We start from the raw sequence: 12,909 nt of genomic DNA on the forward strand, positions 1-12,909 counted from the left end.
CACAGGGAGAGGCTGAGTGAAGGGTACAGAGGACCTGCCTGTACATTTCTTTGAAACTTCTTGTGGATCAAAATAAAATGTCATTTTATTCCCAACATCATGTTTATCTATAACATTGCCATTTTAATCATGTTAACAATTATTTTAAAATAAAACCTCTCATTTTGTATCCTACTTCTGACACATCATTGGGGCATCTGGATGGCTCAGTGGGTTAAAGCCTCTGCCTTCAGCTCAGGTCATGATACCAGGGTCCTGGAATCAAGCCCCGCATTGGGCTTTCTGCTCAGCAGGAGGCCTGCTTCCCTCTCTTTCTCTGCCTGCTTGTGATCTCTGTCAAATGAATAAATGAAATCTTTAAAAAATAAAATAAAATAAAACCTCTCAAAATCTAAAGTTCATGAAAACCTCTCCTTCCTCCTGGATTCTGTAAGAACCATAGGATTGTTGCCTTGTCTTTTACGTTTTTGTTTTTTGACTCCGCAAGGGAATCATTATTAATGTTTTATATAGTCTGCATTCTTTTACATTTACCCTCATATTTACCACTTTCTTTTCTCCAGAACCTTCCACTGGAGGATGTTTTCTTTCTTTCTGTTATACCTCCTTTACAGTGAGTTTGCTGGCAACAGAGTTTCTTGTATTTTGAAATGACCTTATTTTATCCTAAATCTCAAAAGATAGTTTTTCTGGGTATAAAATTCTATTTTGGCATTTGTTCGCTTCTACCATATTAAAGATATCATTGCAAAGTTACGTTTTCCATCGTTAGTAGTGAGAAGCCAACTGTCAGTCTATTCAACAGTCTTTTCAAAGTGTGTTAGTCTGGATTCTCTGAGAAGCAGAGGCCAAGATGGGATTAAATATGCAGATTTTATGAGGGGAAGTTCGTGTATCAAGGAAGCAGGGAGGGAACTGGGTAAGATTGATCAGCTGTCAAGCCATGATGCAAGTCTCAGGTGAAGGGAGAGAAGGTCAGGCGGAAGTTTCTAGATTGCTATGCTGCGTAAGGAAGGCTCGGGAGCAGTTAGCACAGGACTCTTCATGGAGGGAAGTATAGTTCTCAGGCCATCAGAGCTTGCCTGGTGGAAGCCAGAAAGGCAAAGGGAGAGAGCACTTCACAAAGAGGGGACATAAGGATGAAGGTGTAGTGACCCTTATGCTTTTGGCGAATGCCACTGAATTTGTGGGACAGGCAAAGTGAGAAACTGTGGAGACATGGCCATGGGGGTCAGCGAGGAGGTCAGCCAGGTCTGCTCCATGGCTTAGGGTTTCCCTTCCTCTCCCCAGGGGACCTTGTTACCACTGCTTTGGGCCTTGTTCAGAGTATTTCTCTGGGGCTTTTAAGGGGACAGGGGTCTCTCCCACAGGTCCTTTTTCTCCTAAGAACAGCTGTTTCTGCCATGAGCAGGGGGAGGGGCAGAGGGAGAAGCAGACTTCCCGCTGAGCAGGGAGCCTGATGTGGGACTTGATTCCAGGACCCCACAACCATCTTCCTCACCAAAAGCAGACACCCAGCTGACTGAGCCACCCGGGCACTCCCCCTGCCTTCTTTTTAATTGAATATTTAATTTCTTATTGTCCTTTTTGCCCCCTTTACTAATTTAGAGGTTAAATTTTCATTCATATTTATATTCTCTCACCTTCTCACTTTAGGTGTATTCTGATCATAGGGCCCAATTCTGTGAATTAGAGGCAAGGTCCCTTTAAAAATACAAGTTACGGGACGCCTGGGTGTCTCAGTCAGTTAAGCCACTGCCTTCAGCTCAGTTTGTGATCCTAGGGTCTGGGATCGAGTCCCACATCGGACTCCTTGCTCAGTGGGGAGCCTGCTTCTCCCTCTTACCTCTGCCTACCACTCTGCCTGCTTGTGTGCGCTCTCTCTCTCTCTGACAAATAAATAAATAAAATCTTTAAAAAAAAATACAAGTTACTAATCTTTAAAAAAGCGGTGGGGGGGGCGTGTGCCTGGGTGGCTCAGTGGGTTAAACTCTCTGCCTTCGGCTCAGGTCATGATCTCAGGGTCCTGGGATGAGCCACATGTCAGGTTCTCTGCTCAGCGGGGAGTTTGCTTCTCCCTCTGCTGTCCCCCCCCATCTCTGTGTGCACACACGCACGTGTGTGCTCTCTCTCAAATAAATAAAAAATCTTCAGAAAAAAAAGTAACAACATGTTCACTGTAAAAACATGAAAACGTGCAAACATATATAAAAAGAACACATGGGAGCACCTGGCTGGCTCAGTTCGTGGAGCATGCTGCTCTTGGTCTCAGGGCTGTGAGTTCGAGCCCCATGTTGGGTGTGGAGATTACTTAAAAATAAAATCTTTTTAAAAAATGAAAAAATAAAGAAATGATCTCTAAACCCCAACCCAGAAGTGACCATTCTGAACATCTTATTGGAAGCATCTGTGTATTCTTTCTTGTGGGAGTGCTTTTGTGTTCCTTAGATTGCCCTGCCATATGATTTCACCCTTCATTTGGTTGATGTGGTGCACCCCATTGATCGATTGGCATGTGCTGAACCATCTTTGCATCCCAGGGGTTAGTCCCCCATCATCCTGGTGTATGATCCTTTTAATGTGCCATTGATGTTAGTTTGCTATGATTTTGGAGTCTGTGTTTCTCTATGATTAAAAAATATTTGTTGGGGTGCCTGGGTGGCTCAGTGGTTTAAAGCCTCTGCCTTCAGCTCAGGTCATGATCCCAGGGTCCTGGGATCGAGCCCTGTGTCGGGCTCTCTGCTCAGCGGAGAGCCTGCTTCCTCCTCTCTCTGCCTGCCTCTCTGCCTACTTGTGATCTCTGTCTGTCAAATAAATAAAAAAAATTTTTAAAAATATTTGTCAAGGGGCGCCTGGGTGGCTCAGTGGGTTAAGCCGCTGCCTTCGGCTCAGGTCATGATCTCAGGGTCCTGGGATCGAGCCCTGCATCGGCCTCTCTGCTCAGCAGGGAGCCTGCTTCCTCCTCTCTCTCTGCCTGCCTCTCTGCCTGCTTGTCATCTCTGTCAAATAAATAAATAAAATCTTAAAAAAAAAATATTTGTCAACATTTTCCTGGCTGTGTCACATTCCATTGTACAGACAGATCATTCCCTAATCACTGAATATGTAGGTTGATTGTGAGTCAGTATTCGTGAACATTTCTAAGACTCTTTTTTTTTTTTTTTTTTTTTTAAGATTTTACTTATTAGAGAGAGAGCATGAGCAGGAGGGAGAAGGAGAAACAGACTCCCTGATGGGCAGGGAGCCCAATGTGGGGCTGGATCCCAGGACCCTGGGATCATGACCAGAGCCAAAGACAGATGCTTAACTGACTAAGCCACCTAGGTGTCCTCTAAAACTCTTTATATTTATTGCTACTTTGCTTTTCAGAATGCTCTACAGATTCACACACCTAGGTGGAGGGTGAAGGTCTAGGTTTGGACTCCGGGTTGGTCTCCCATTCTACTAGTTTATAAATGAGATTTCTCTGGAAGGTTTGATGGCAGTAACATGAAATCACTTGTGTAGCTGTTGGTATTAGCTGTTAGTTAAAAATGAGCCAAATATCTTACTATTTTAATTTTTCAAAATGCTGTCTATGTTCCCCCTCCTTTTCAGGGAGAGACCAACAGGATTATAGCCTCTCACACAATGAACAAAAACTCATCCAGGTCACACTGCATTTTCACCATCTATGTGGAGGTGAGCGTGAGCTCTTTGAAGAACCCGGGAGGGGCGGCCGAGTCCCGGGCACCTGCTCTGTCAGAAACTTCTTCCTGTGATGTCTAACATCTGTTTGGATGTTTCGTAGGCCCATTCACGGACTTTATCAGATGAAAAGTACGTCACTTCCAAAATTAACCTGGTGGATCTAGCGGGCTCAGAAAGGCTGGGGAAGTCTGGGGTAAGTGGGAAACAGGAGGTACTTTCTCAGCAAGCCACAGCCTGTTTCAGGCATTGAGCTTGTGCACATGGGCTGTCCCTCAGGGGGTTTTTGAGAGTCCAGCCCTCAGCTAGACCCACTAGAGCATGTGGGCTTGACCTTGTGGAGCTAGGGGATCTGGTATCGTAGAGATGAACCAGCAGCAGCATAGTTGTAGTTCCTACCTAATGGGATTTTTGTGAACATTGAGATGATGGCGCCAAATTCTTAGCAAGGTGCCAGCCCTCAGGAAGTACTCAGTAAATGCTTTGTGCTAGTATTAGCCTTTCTCTGTGTATGGGGAGAGGGGTGCCCCCATGAGTCTTGCCGCATTTCATCTTAGACACTCATATGAGTTTGAATAGTAGCATCAGAATTCACAGGATTCTGTGAATGCATTTCTACATGCATTTTTACACTTGATCTTAGCCAAAAGGCCGAGAAGCGATTCTATGTGCATTTTAAAACAGATTTTATTTATTTATTTTAGAGCTAGAGAACAGGGTGGGGAGAGAGAGTGAGAGGGAGCATGCGCATAGGTGGGGCGGAGCAGAGGGGGAGGGACAGGCAGACTCCATGCTGAGCACAGGTGGGGACACAGGGCTCAATCCTACAACCCTGAGATTATGACCTGACTGGAAATCTACAGTCAGACACTTCACTGACTGAGCCTCCCAGGTGCGCTCTTGTGTGCATTTGTCTATGTGTTTTTATGCGTATGATAGCCTCAGGGTGATGTGCTCACGTATCTGCACATACATTCCTGGGCGGATTCATGCCTGTGTGACTCTTAAGTGAGTCTGCGTAGGAATATTCACGTACGTATTCATACGCACGTGCACGCCCCCATAAATATTTGCAGGAACATTCCTGGGAGTATTAGTATTAGCCCGAGGTGGGATACAGTCCCGTGACACTGGGGGGATGGCGGGCTCTGGGAAGGAGTCTCTGGCCTGGCCACCCACCCGCAGGGTTCTCCGTGGGGCTGTCTCCCGCTTGGTGTGAAGTGAATGTGACTTTTGGTTTGTAGTCTGAGGGCCGCATGCTGAAGGAAGCCACCTACATCAACAAGTCACTGTCATTCCTGGAGCAGGCCATCATTGCCCTCGGGGACCAGAAGCGGGACCACATCCCCTTCCGCCAAAGCAAGCTCACCCACGCCCTGAAGGACTCGTTAGGTGAGGGTGCGGGTGGTACCCCGGCAGGAGGGACAGGCTGGGCCTCGCTGCCGCTGGTGATCACGGAATTGCTCCCTTCCTCTGGCCTGCGCTTCCCTGCGGCCTCTTCTCCGTGACCCCAGACGCAGACACAGCGGAAAAGGCAGAAGCATGAGTGGTATCCTTGTCTGTCACCCACGGCGTGCCATGCTATTCCCGCAGAACCTCGGTGGCAGCTTTTCCCTCTGCTGGGAATACCGTCTCCTTTCCCCTCATCTCTAAACCTGGAAGAATCCTTCATGGCCCTCAAGACCGTGGTGGGCCTATCCCTACACTGCCTTCTCTTCCCCTACGGCCTCTCTAACAGAGGAGCAGGGGCTGTGTCTTTGCATCCTCACGTCTCTAGGCTTTTGTGTTGGGCCTGATGGCGTAGTCATGGGTGTCTGATTATTGGTGGAGTGCCACCAGTAGCGAAACCCTGGCCCGCAGCCCCATGCCAGTCTCCTCTGCTCTCCTGCTCCTGCTCCTCTTTTAGGTACATCCTGTGGCCTCTCCCCTTCCCTTCCCTCCTCCAGCCTCAAACATGCATGGATGTGTCCCCTGTAACCCTGTCTGAGTCAACTTGGGCGGCTAAAACAGACTGGGGGGCGCCCACACAACAGATGTTTATCTCTGACGGCTCTGGAGGCTGCAAGTCCCAGATCAAGGTTCAGCCTGGATGGTTCCTGGTGAGGACTCTGTTTCTGGCTTGTAGACTGCTGCTTTCTTGCTGTGCCTTCACATGGCCAAGAGAAAGAAAGAAACGAGAGAGGGACTAGAAAGAGTTCTGGTCTCTCTCTCTTTCTTATAGGGCCACTAATCCCACTATGGGGGCTCTGCCCTCAGGACCTCATCTAAACCTCATTACTTCCCACAAGCCCCCTCTCTGGATGCGATCACATTGGGGGATAGGACTTCAACATAGGAATTTTGACAGGACACAGACACTCAATCCATAACAGACCCCCGTCAGCCTTAAAGCAATCTCTTGGCAGAAAACCCACATGGTTCATGGCGCTTCTGTGTCCTGCTTTCTGCAGGGGGAAATTGCAATATGGTCCTCCTGACGAACATCTATGGAGAAGCTGCCCAGTTAGAAGAGACGGTATGTAAAGACAGCCCACACGGCCTACTTGGAATCCTTCTCACGGATTCCAGGGCTGGGTAAGGCTGGCTCTGGGCTGGCTAAGCTGGCATACTTAGCCACAGACATTGTCAAAAGGGAAGGGATCCAGGGGATGAATCAGCCAAAATTGCTGCAGGAGGCCTAGGCAAGATCCACATACCAAGTACCAAGGGGCAGAGGCTGTGTTGAGGAGGAGACAAGGCAGGAAGCAGGCACAGGGTGGGCGCCTCTGTGAGGAGAGTTTCGCTGGGGGAAAGGACTGTGCTCCCTGGGGTGCTGCTCCTGTGAACTGGGATCTAGGACAGCGGATTTCTTGTTCTTCATAATTACACACTTAAAAATCTTAGGAGTACCACAGATTCTGGGCTGTGGTTATAAGGCCTGTGAGAGCTGACAGGCATTAAGCATGTGCGCTGTGTGTAGTGTGGTAGGGATGTGCTGGGAAGAGCAGCTTGGGAGAGGTGAGGTGCCTGTGGCCTGAGGCCACAAGGTTCCTTGCCATGGGCCTCGGTAACGTGAGAGGCCCAGATGAAGGAGCCCTTCAGAGGAAAAGGGACTTTTCCTGAAACTGGGGTGAGGAAGGCGGCCACCGAGCCGGCTGCGGTTAAAGGATGTGTCGTACAGAAAGCTGAGGTGCTCCTGGCAGAGGACACTGTGGGCCCGAAGGTGTGGGCCATGCCAGGAACATCTGGCCACTGGAGGGGAGGGCCTGGGAAGAAGAAAGGGAGAAAACACTGCAGAGGCTACACGAGCACATGATGGCCAGGCTGATGCTTTCACTGTTCTGCTGGTTGCTGGGCTGTCATGGCGTTTGAGTAGGGGAGGGCTGTGGCCAGCGTTGTGGCTCAGGGAGATTAACCCAGCTGCAGGACCCAGGTGACCTGGGAGGGGACAAGCTTAGGAGAACCAGAGGCAGTCATAGAGGCCATAATGGCTGAGGCAGTGACACGGGTAAGCTCACGCAGCTGGGCACCCCGGCGGCGGTCTTCCTCTGAAGGGTCACTTATCATAATCAGGCAGATTTGGGAAGCTCTCTGTAGGCATTTTGTTTCGTCAAGGGTGGACGGTTAGGGCAAGCTTCAGTCATCTGGAGAATCCACTTACGCGAAATAGATCCTTTCCAGGCACACTGCAGGGCCTCCCAGTTTCTTGCATTAGGGACCAGCCTGCGTCCAGAGAGGGTGCCCTGGGACTTGGGAGGCCAGGAGGGAGCTCCTGCTGACGTGCAGGCAGCATCCCCAGAGGAAGGCTTCAGGAACCTCCCAGTCTCAGCATGACAAAGCACGGGTGAACCCCAAGAGGAGCCATATGAAAATCGGGCCTCCTGACTGCCTTGCTGAGGAAATGCCCTCTGAGACAGGCCCCCCTCTCTCCTTATCCCCACCCCTGAGATGGTCACCGCAGAGGAAGCAGCTCACCTGGTACCTGGCATCCCCAGAGCCTTGTGACCCAGGACACAGCTCATGGAGCCCGGAGCTGCTGTTGGAAGGGCCTCAGGGGTTTGGGACAAAGGCATATTGGGGTGTGGAAGCGAATGATTCTCTTTTTCAAGTGCTTTAAGCCTTCCACCCTATTCCTGTCAAGGATCATGTTGCTTTATTCAGTGACACTGCTTGTAACGTGTGGGAGTAGATACAGCGAGGGCGCCCTGGCCACACTTGCTGCTGTGCGCAAAGCAAGAGAGCCTGATTCCAGCCCACACAGAAGCCGCTCGAGCTGCAGGGACGGGGCCTCCTCCCAAAGGCTTGCTGTGGGCCAGTCGTGTAGAGAGCATGTTACAGACCTCTTCACCAAGCCTCTCGGGCCCTGGGAGGCAACTCTTCCCAATCTTACAGAGAAGCTCCAAAGCCTGTCAGAGGCTGTATGGTTGGTCAGGGCAGAGTTCTTAACCACTAGACTAGACTGCTTGAAGGAGGAGCCCTTTCGGGCCTTCTTCTGGGCCACTCCTGGGTGACCCCCCCCCAAGTCTGCACCCTGTTTTAGGGCCCCGAGTCAGCCCGGCATGGTGTGAGGCTGGGATCTCAGGGCCTGCCCTGTGCTACCACTGGCTGTACCTCACTGCCAGGGAGCAGCCCTCCACTTCTCATGCAACAACAGTGCTGTGGAACAGCGCATTGGGGCCGTTTCTCAAGTGCCTGCTTACGTGGCTGCCTCATGGGCCTCCAGCCGTAATTACCCCTGCCTGGCTGCCCCTCCCTTCTCCCCAAGAAGGAGACCCCACCCTTCACTATGGAGTATGTCTATATGCAAAGATTCATCTTTTCTGGTGGGCTCCTTGGACCTCCTTTGCAAATATCTCCACTCACGAACCATTGGCTAAAGACACAGAGGTCTGTCTGATCTGTTTTTCAGCTGTCTTCACTGCGGTTCGCCAGCAGGATGAAGCTGGTCACCACAGAGCCCGCCATCAACGAGAAGTATGATGCTGAGGTACTGAGGGGCTTGTGGGCAGGTGTCTCACTGTGGGGAAGGTGTGTGGGTGTGTGCTGCCTGGGTCACACAAGCCTCACTTCCCTTTCTGCCTCACCTGAAGATCCTCATGCAATCTTGGGTCTGTCCTTTTATACCTTGGGGCAGACCAGGGTCTTCAGAGGCCCTGGAGACCCCCTAGGGGGCCAGCACCCAGATGAAAGGGCCAGGTCAGGTTACCATCCAGCTCATGTGTGAGGCTTTGGGGCTTCTGTGTGAGAGTTCCTTAGAGCTAACTGTTTCGAAGTGAAGTAAGTGTGGACAGACTCTCAGACTCATCTGGTTATGTCACCACAGAAGCTCTTCCGTCCCAGTCTGTGTGATCCCTTTAAGCAAGCAGAGCTGACCATCCAGAAGTCACGCTCAGCATCACCACTGCCCAGGGAAATGCAGGTTGAAAGCTTAGTGGAATTCCACCTTCAGACCAGCCCAAACTAGAATTGTTCTGATGATGGAGAATGATGGTGGGGATGTACAGAGACAAGGGCATGTGTCTGTCTCTGGCCAGAGTGTCGTCCATCCAGCTGCTGTGGAGAGCATGCTGGCAACATCTCGCCAAATCAAAACTCGTTTACTGGTAACTTGGCTTTCCTTTAGGATGCTTGTAGAATCACGGTCACCAGAGACAGGAGCATATGCATGCCCTAAGCTCATGGCAAAGCAGTTAATTAGGCCTTCCTGAGTCTAAATCCTGATGGAAAATAATGGTCCCTGTGGCTCCCTAGAGCTAACCCATGGCTTGGAGGCAGAGGAAGGTATTGGGTTGGTTAGAGCTGTGGCTCTCAAACATGCACAGGTATCTGAACCCTGGGGAGGCTTCCAGAATAGCAAGTCACTGGACCCATTCACAGAGTTCCTGTATCCATTGGTGGAGGGGTGTGGCTTAAGGATTTACATTTCTAGTAAGTTCCCCGATGCTGCTGCTGCTATTCTGGGGCCACACTTGAGAACCACTGGCACAGTAGTCAAGAGCCATGGTCCCCACAGTGGACTGTCGTGGTGTGGCGACCTGCTCTTTCCTTCCTTCAGCTGCCCAGACTCAGTGAGATGCTTACCCTTCCTAAGCCTTAGTGTCCTTGACTGTGAACTGGAGAAGTAGCAGAATCCACTCTCAAAGAGATGTGGTGAAGAATAAGCTCACGGGGAGAAACCCCTTAACACAGTGCTGTTGTGGAGTAAATGCTCAGTAAATGTTAGCTAGTCCCCTACTCACTCATACAGGTCAGCAGGGTCCCTTTCTGGGTGGACAGTCTAGAAGCGTTCTTCGCATACCTGTGTGAATGGCCTCGGGACAGAACGGGGCTCCCACTGCTCATTGGATCAGTAGCCTTTAATTAACAGGAGATTAGCTAAGTGAGCTACAGAGGGAGGGAGTCCAGGCTCGAGTTGTGTGTCTGGATAACCTTAAGTGGGACCACAGTGGGCCAAATGTTAGTGTCTGTCATTTCCACCGAGTCTAAAAATGTGCACAGCAAAGCTGAAGATCATGAATGGATAGATGTGAGGGCATCTATCTTTCTATGTGAAAGAAAAAAGCGTGGGAGTGGGAAGACCACACAGAGGTTGGGGTTTCCCTCTGGGATGTCGGAGGGTATGGACTTGGAGTGAGGCTCATAGTGGCTTCACATTTCTCTGCCATGTTTTATCTCTCTCTCTCGCTCTTTTTTTTTAAAGATTTTATTTATTTATTTGACAGACAGAGTTCCCAAGTAGGCAGAGAGGCAGGCAGAGAAAGATGGAGAAGCAGGCTCCCCTCTGAGCAGAGAGCCCGATTCGGGACTCGATCCCAGAACCCTGGGATCATGACTTGAGCCGAAGGCAGAGGTTTTAACCCACTGGGCCACCCAGGCACCCTGCCATGTTTTATCTCTTAAAATGAAAAACAAAAACAAAAATTGAACCAAATAGGATATCCGGCTGGCTGTTCAAGTCCAGTTTTGGGATGGTCTTCCCGGGTTTCATGGCATTATTTGCTATGCTTTTCTGTAGTTGAGGGATTTAATTTATTTTTGTTAATTTCCTCATCCGGTGTCCTCTGAACTCGGGAACCCTGCATTGCCACGTGCGAACCTGGCTGGGTAGGCCGAGCGCCGGACAGCAAGCACTTCCATGCCCTTCCATGTAATTTTTTTTTCCTTCCATGTAATTTTTGTTCCGAAATCGGCATGATTGGTCCTGGCCAACCAAGTCTCCGTGTCACCCAGCATGGCCGTGTGTATGATCTTTATGATCAGCATTTATAAGCAAAAATTCATGAGACCTGAGGAATTCCTTTAGTTGCCCCTTTCCCTGGACCACAGCCAGCCTGCCAGTGTTATTTCTAGCACAATCTTCAGTATAGAAGCCTCTTTTCGAGGCAGTTGGGTAGCTTCCGTGGCATTTCCTCATCCAACCGTAAGGCAGGAGGCTGAGTCCCTGATCCACCTCCGCCACCAGCTGTCTCTGAGCCTTGGGGTTTTCACCCTTGAACTCGGGGTGGGACTGATGAACTCCCATGACCCTCCCACTCTGGGAGTTTGTGATGCTGTGAGGGGTTGTAAAGGCTGCGAGCCTCGGGCATAAACAGGCAGCAGAGCGACACTTGTTGTTCTCTTCTGCTGAGAAAAGAGAGCACCGGCAGGCCATGAGGGGTGGGGGTTAACAAGGGAATCCTCCTGGGTGGAGAGCCGCTCGTAGCCTGCTGTGCTCCTTAAGCAGAACTTTCTGAATTAGCCTCATTACGCTTATGCTGAAAACCCCTGATCATCAGAAAACTTATGTGAGTCTGTGCTGATTCCATCCAGAAAATGGCCCTTAGCTTTTTTTTTTTTTTTTTTTTTTAAGATTTTATTTATTTATTCGACAGAGAGGAATCACAAGTAGACAGAGAGGCAGGCAGAGAGAGAGAGAGAAGCAGGCTCCCTGCTGAGCAGAGAGCCCGACGCGGGACTTGATCCCAGGACCCTGAGATCACGACCCGAGCCGAAGGCAGCGGCTTAACCCACTGAGCCACCCAGGCGCCCCCAGAAAATGGCCCTTAGCTTTAAAGGACTTGGCCAGGTTTTCTGTTCCACCTGGGGTACCAAAAAAAAAAAAAAAGGAGTCCGTCAGCTAGGAGGTGCTGCCAGGTCCTGTTCTGTGGGGCCCGCTGCTCCCGCCCTGTGTTTCCAAGCAGATTCTCTCCAGTCAGACTGCCAAGCATTAGGAGAAGCAGCTCCAATGCTCTCAGGATGTGACATGGAGGCTGGTTCCCCTGGGAGCAGGGGTGCATCTCCCCACATCACCTGACTGGCCCAGAGATCTAAGCCTGGCTCCCCCTGCCACACTGGACAGTCACCCCACTGGAGGCCCTCAGTGTTGCAATGCAACAGACTTTCTCTAGCTGGGGCATGATGTCTTTAACAGAGCAGAGATCCTTCAGCTGAGAGGACGGGCTGGCCACCAAGCCTCTCCTGTTGACCTCATAGGAAGTCTACTGAAAGAGCATCTTGGAGCTTCCCCAAGGGGCAGAGCCAGATTTGGACCCTGGTCATGCGCTTTGAGTCCCAGGCTTTGTGCTCTGAACTGCCACAGAGCCACCAGGATGCCAGGGTTCTGTCGCCCCTAGCTGCAGACTGGTCACAGCATTGGTCACCAGTCCCAGGATCTAGTTGTCAGGGGCTCCCTCCAGTGGCCATTTTTCGACAACTGAAGAAAGCCCTATTCACAGTGACGGTTCTCAGCGTAAAATCCCTGTGCCTCTCATCTATCAACTGTAAAAATGACTCAGCAATTCTGTTTCTAGAAATATATCATTTGTCCATTTACCTAAAGTCTACGGAACACTTACCACGTGCCAGACACTTTTTGAAGCACTTGGAATATTAGTATGCAAATAAACACATGTCTCTGTCCCCAAAGAGCTGATGGTCTGCTGAGAGAAAGATAATAAATATAAGAAATAAGTGAGTCTAGGGGCACCTGGCTGGCTCAGTTGGGAGAGCATGTGACTATTTTTTTTAAAGATTTTTATTTATTGGGGTGCCTGGGTGTCTCAGTCGTTAAGCGTCTACCTTTGGCTCAGGCCATGATGAGATCGAGCCCCACATTGGGCTCCCTGCTTAATGGGAAGCCTGCTTCTCCTCTCTCACTCCCTCTGCTTGTATTCCCTTTCTCACTGTGTCTCATTTTTATTTATTTGTTTAATTGATGCAGAGAGACACACAGCGAGAGAGGGAATACAAGCAGGGGGAGCGGGA

General features: G+C 50.1%; 1 protein-coding gene across 3 annotated transcripts in view; it reads left to right on the top strand.

Annotated features, from left to right (window-relative positions):
* KIF9 (kinesin family member 9) overlaps positions 1-12,909 on the top strand; it is a 51,753-nt gene that overhangs the window by 14,570 nt on the left and 24,274 nt on the right. For all 3 annotated transcript variants that reach the window (XM_082705113.1, XM_082705115.1, XM_082705114.1), the window contains 5 exons: positions 3,598-3,681; positions 3,791-3,883; positions 4,932-5,079; positions 6,138-6,202; positions 8,576-8,653. In XM_082705113.1, the coding sequence (XP_082561239.1) occupies positions 3,598-3,681; positions 3,791-3,883; positions 4,932-5,079; positions 6,138-6,202; positions 8,576-8,653 (468 nt within the window). The remainder of the gene's footprint in view (positions 1-3,597; positions 3,682-3,790; positions 3,884-4,931; positions 5,080-6,137; positions 6,203-8,575; positions 8,654-12,909) is intronic.

This window comes from Mustela nivalis (assembly GCF_964662115.1).
Source record: "Mustela nivalis genome assembly, chromosome: 1".
NCBI lineage: Eukaryota > Metazoa > Chordata > Mammalia > Carnivora > Mustelidae > Mustela > Mustela nivalis.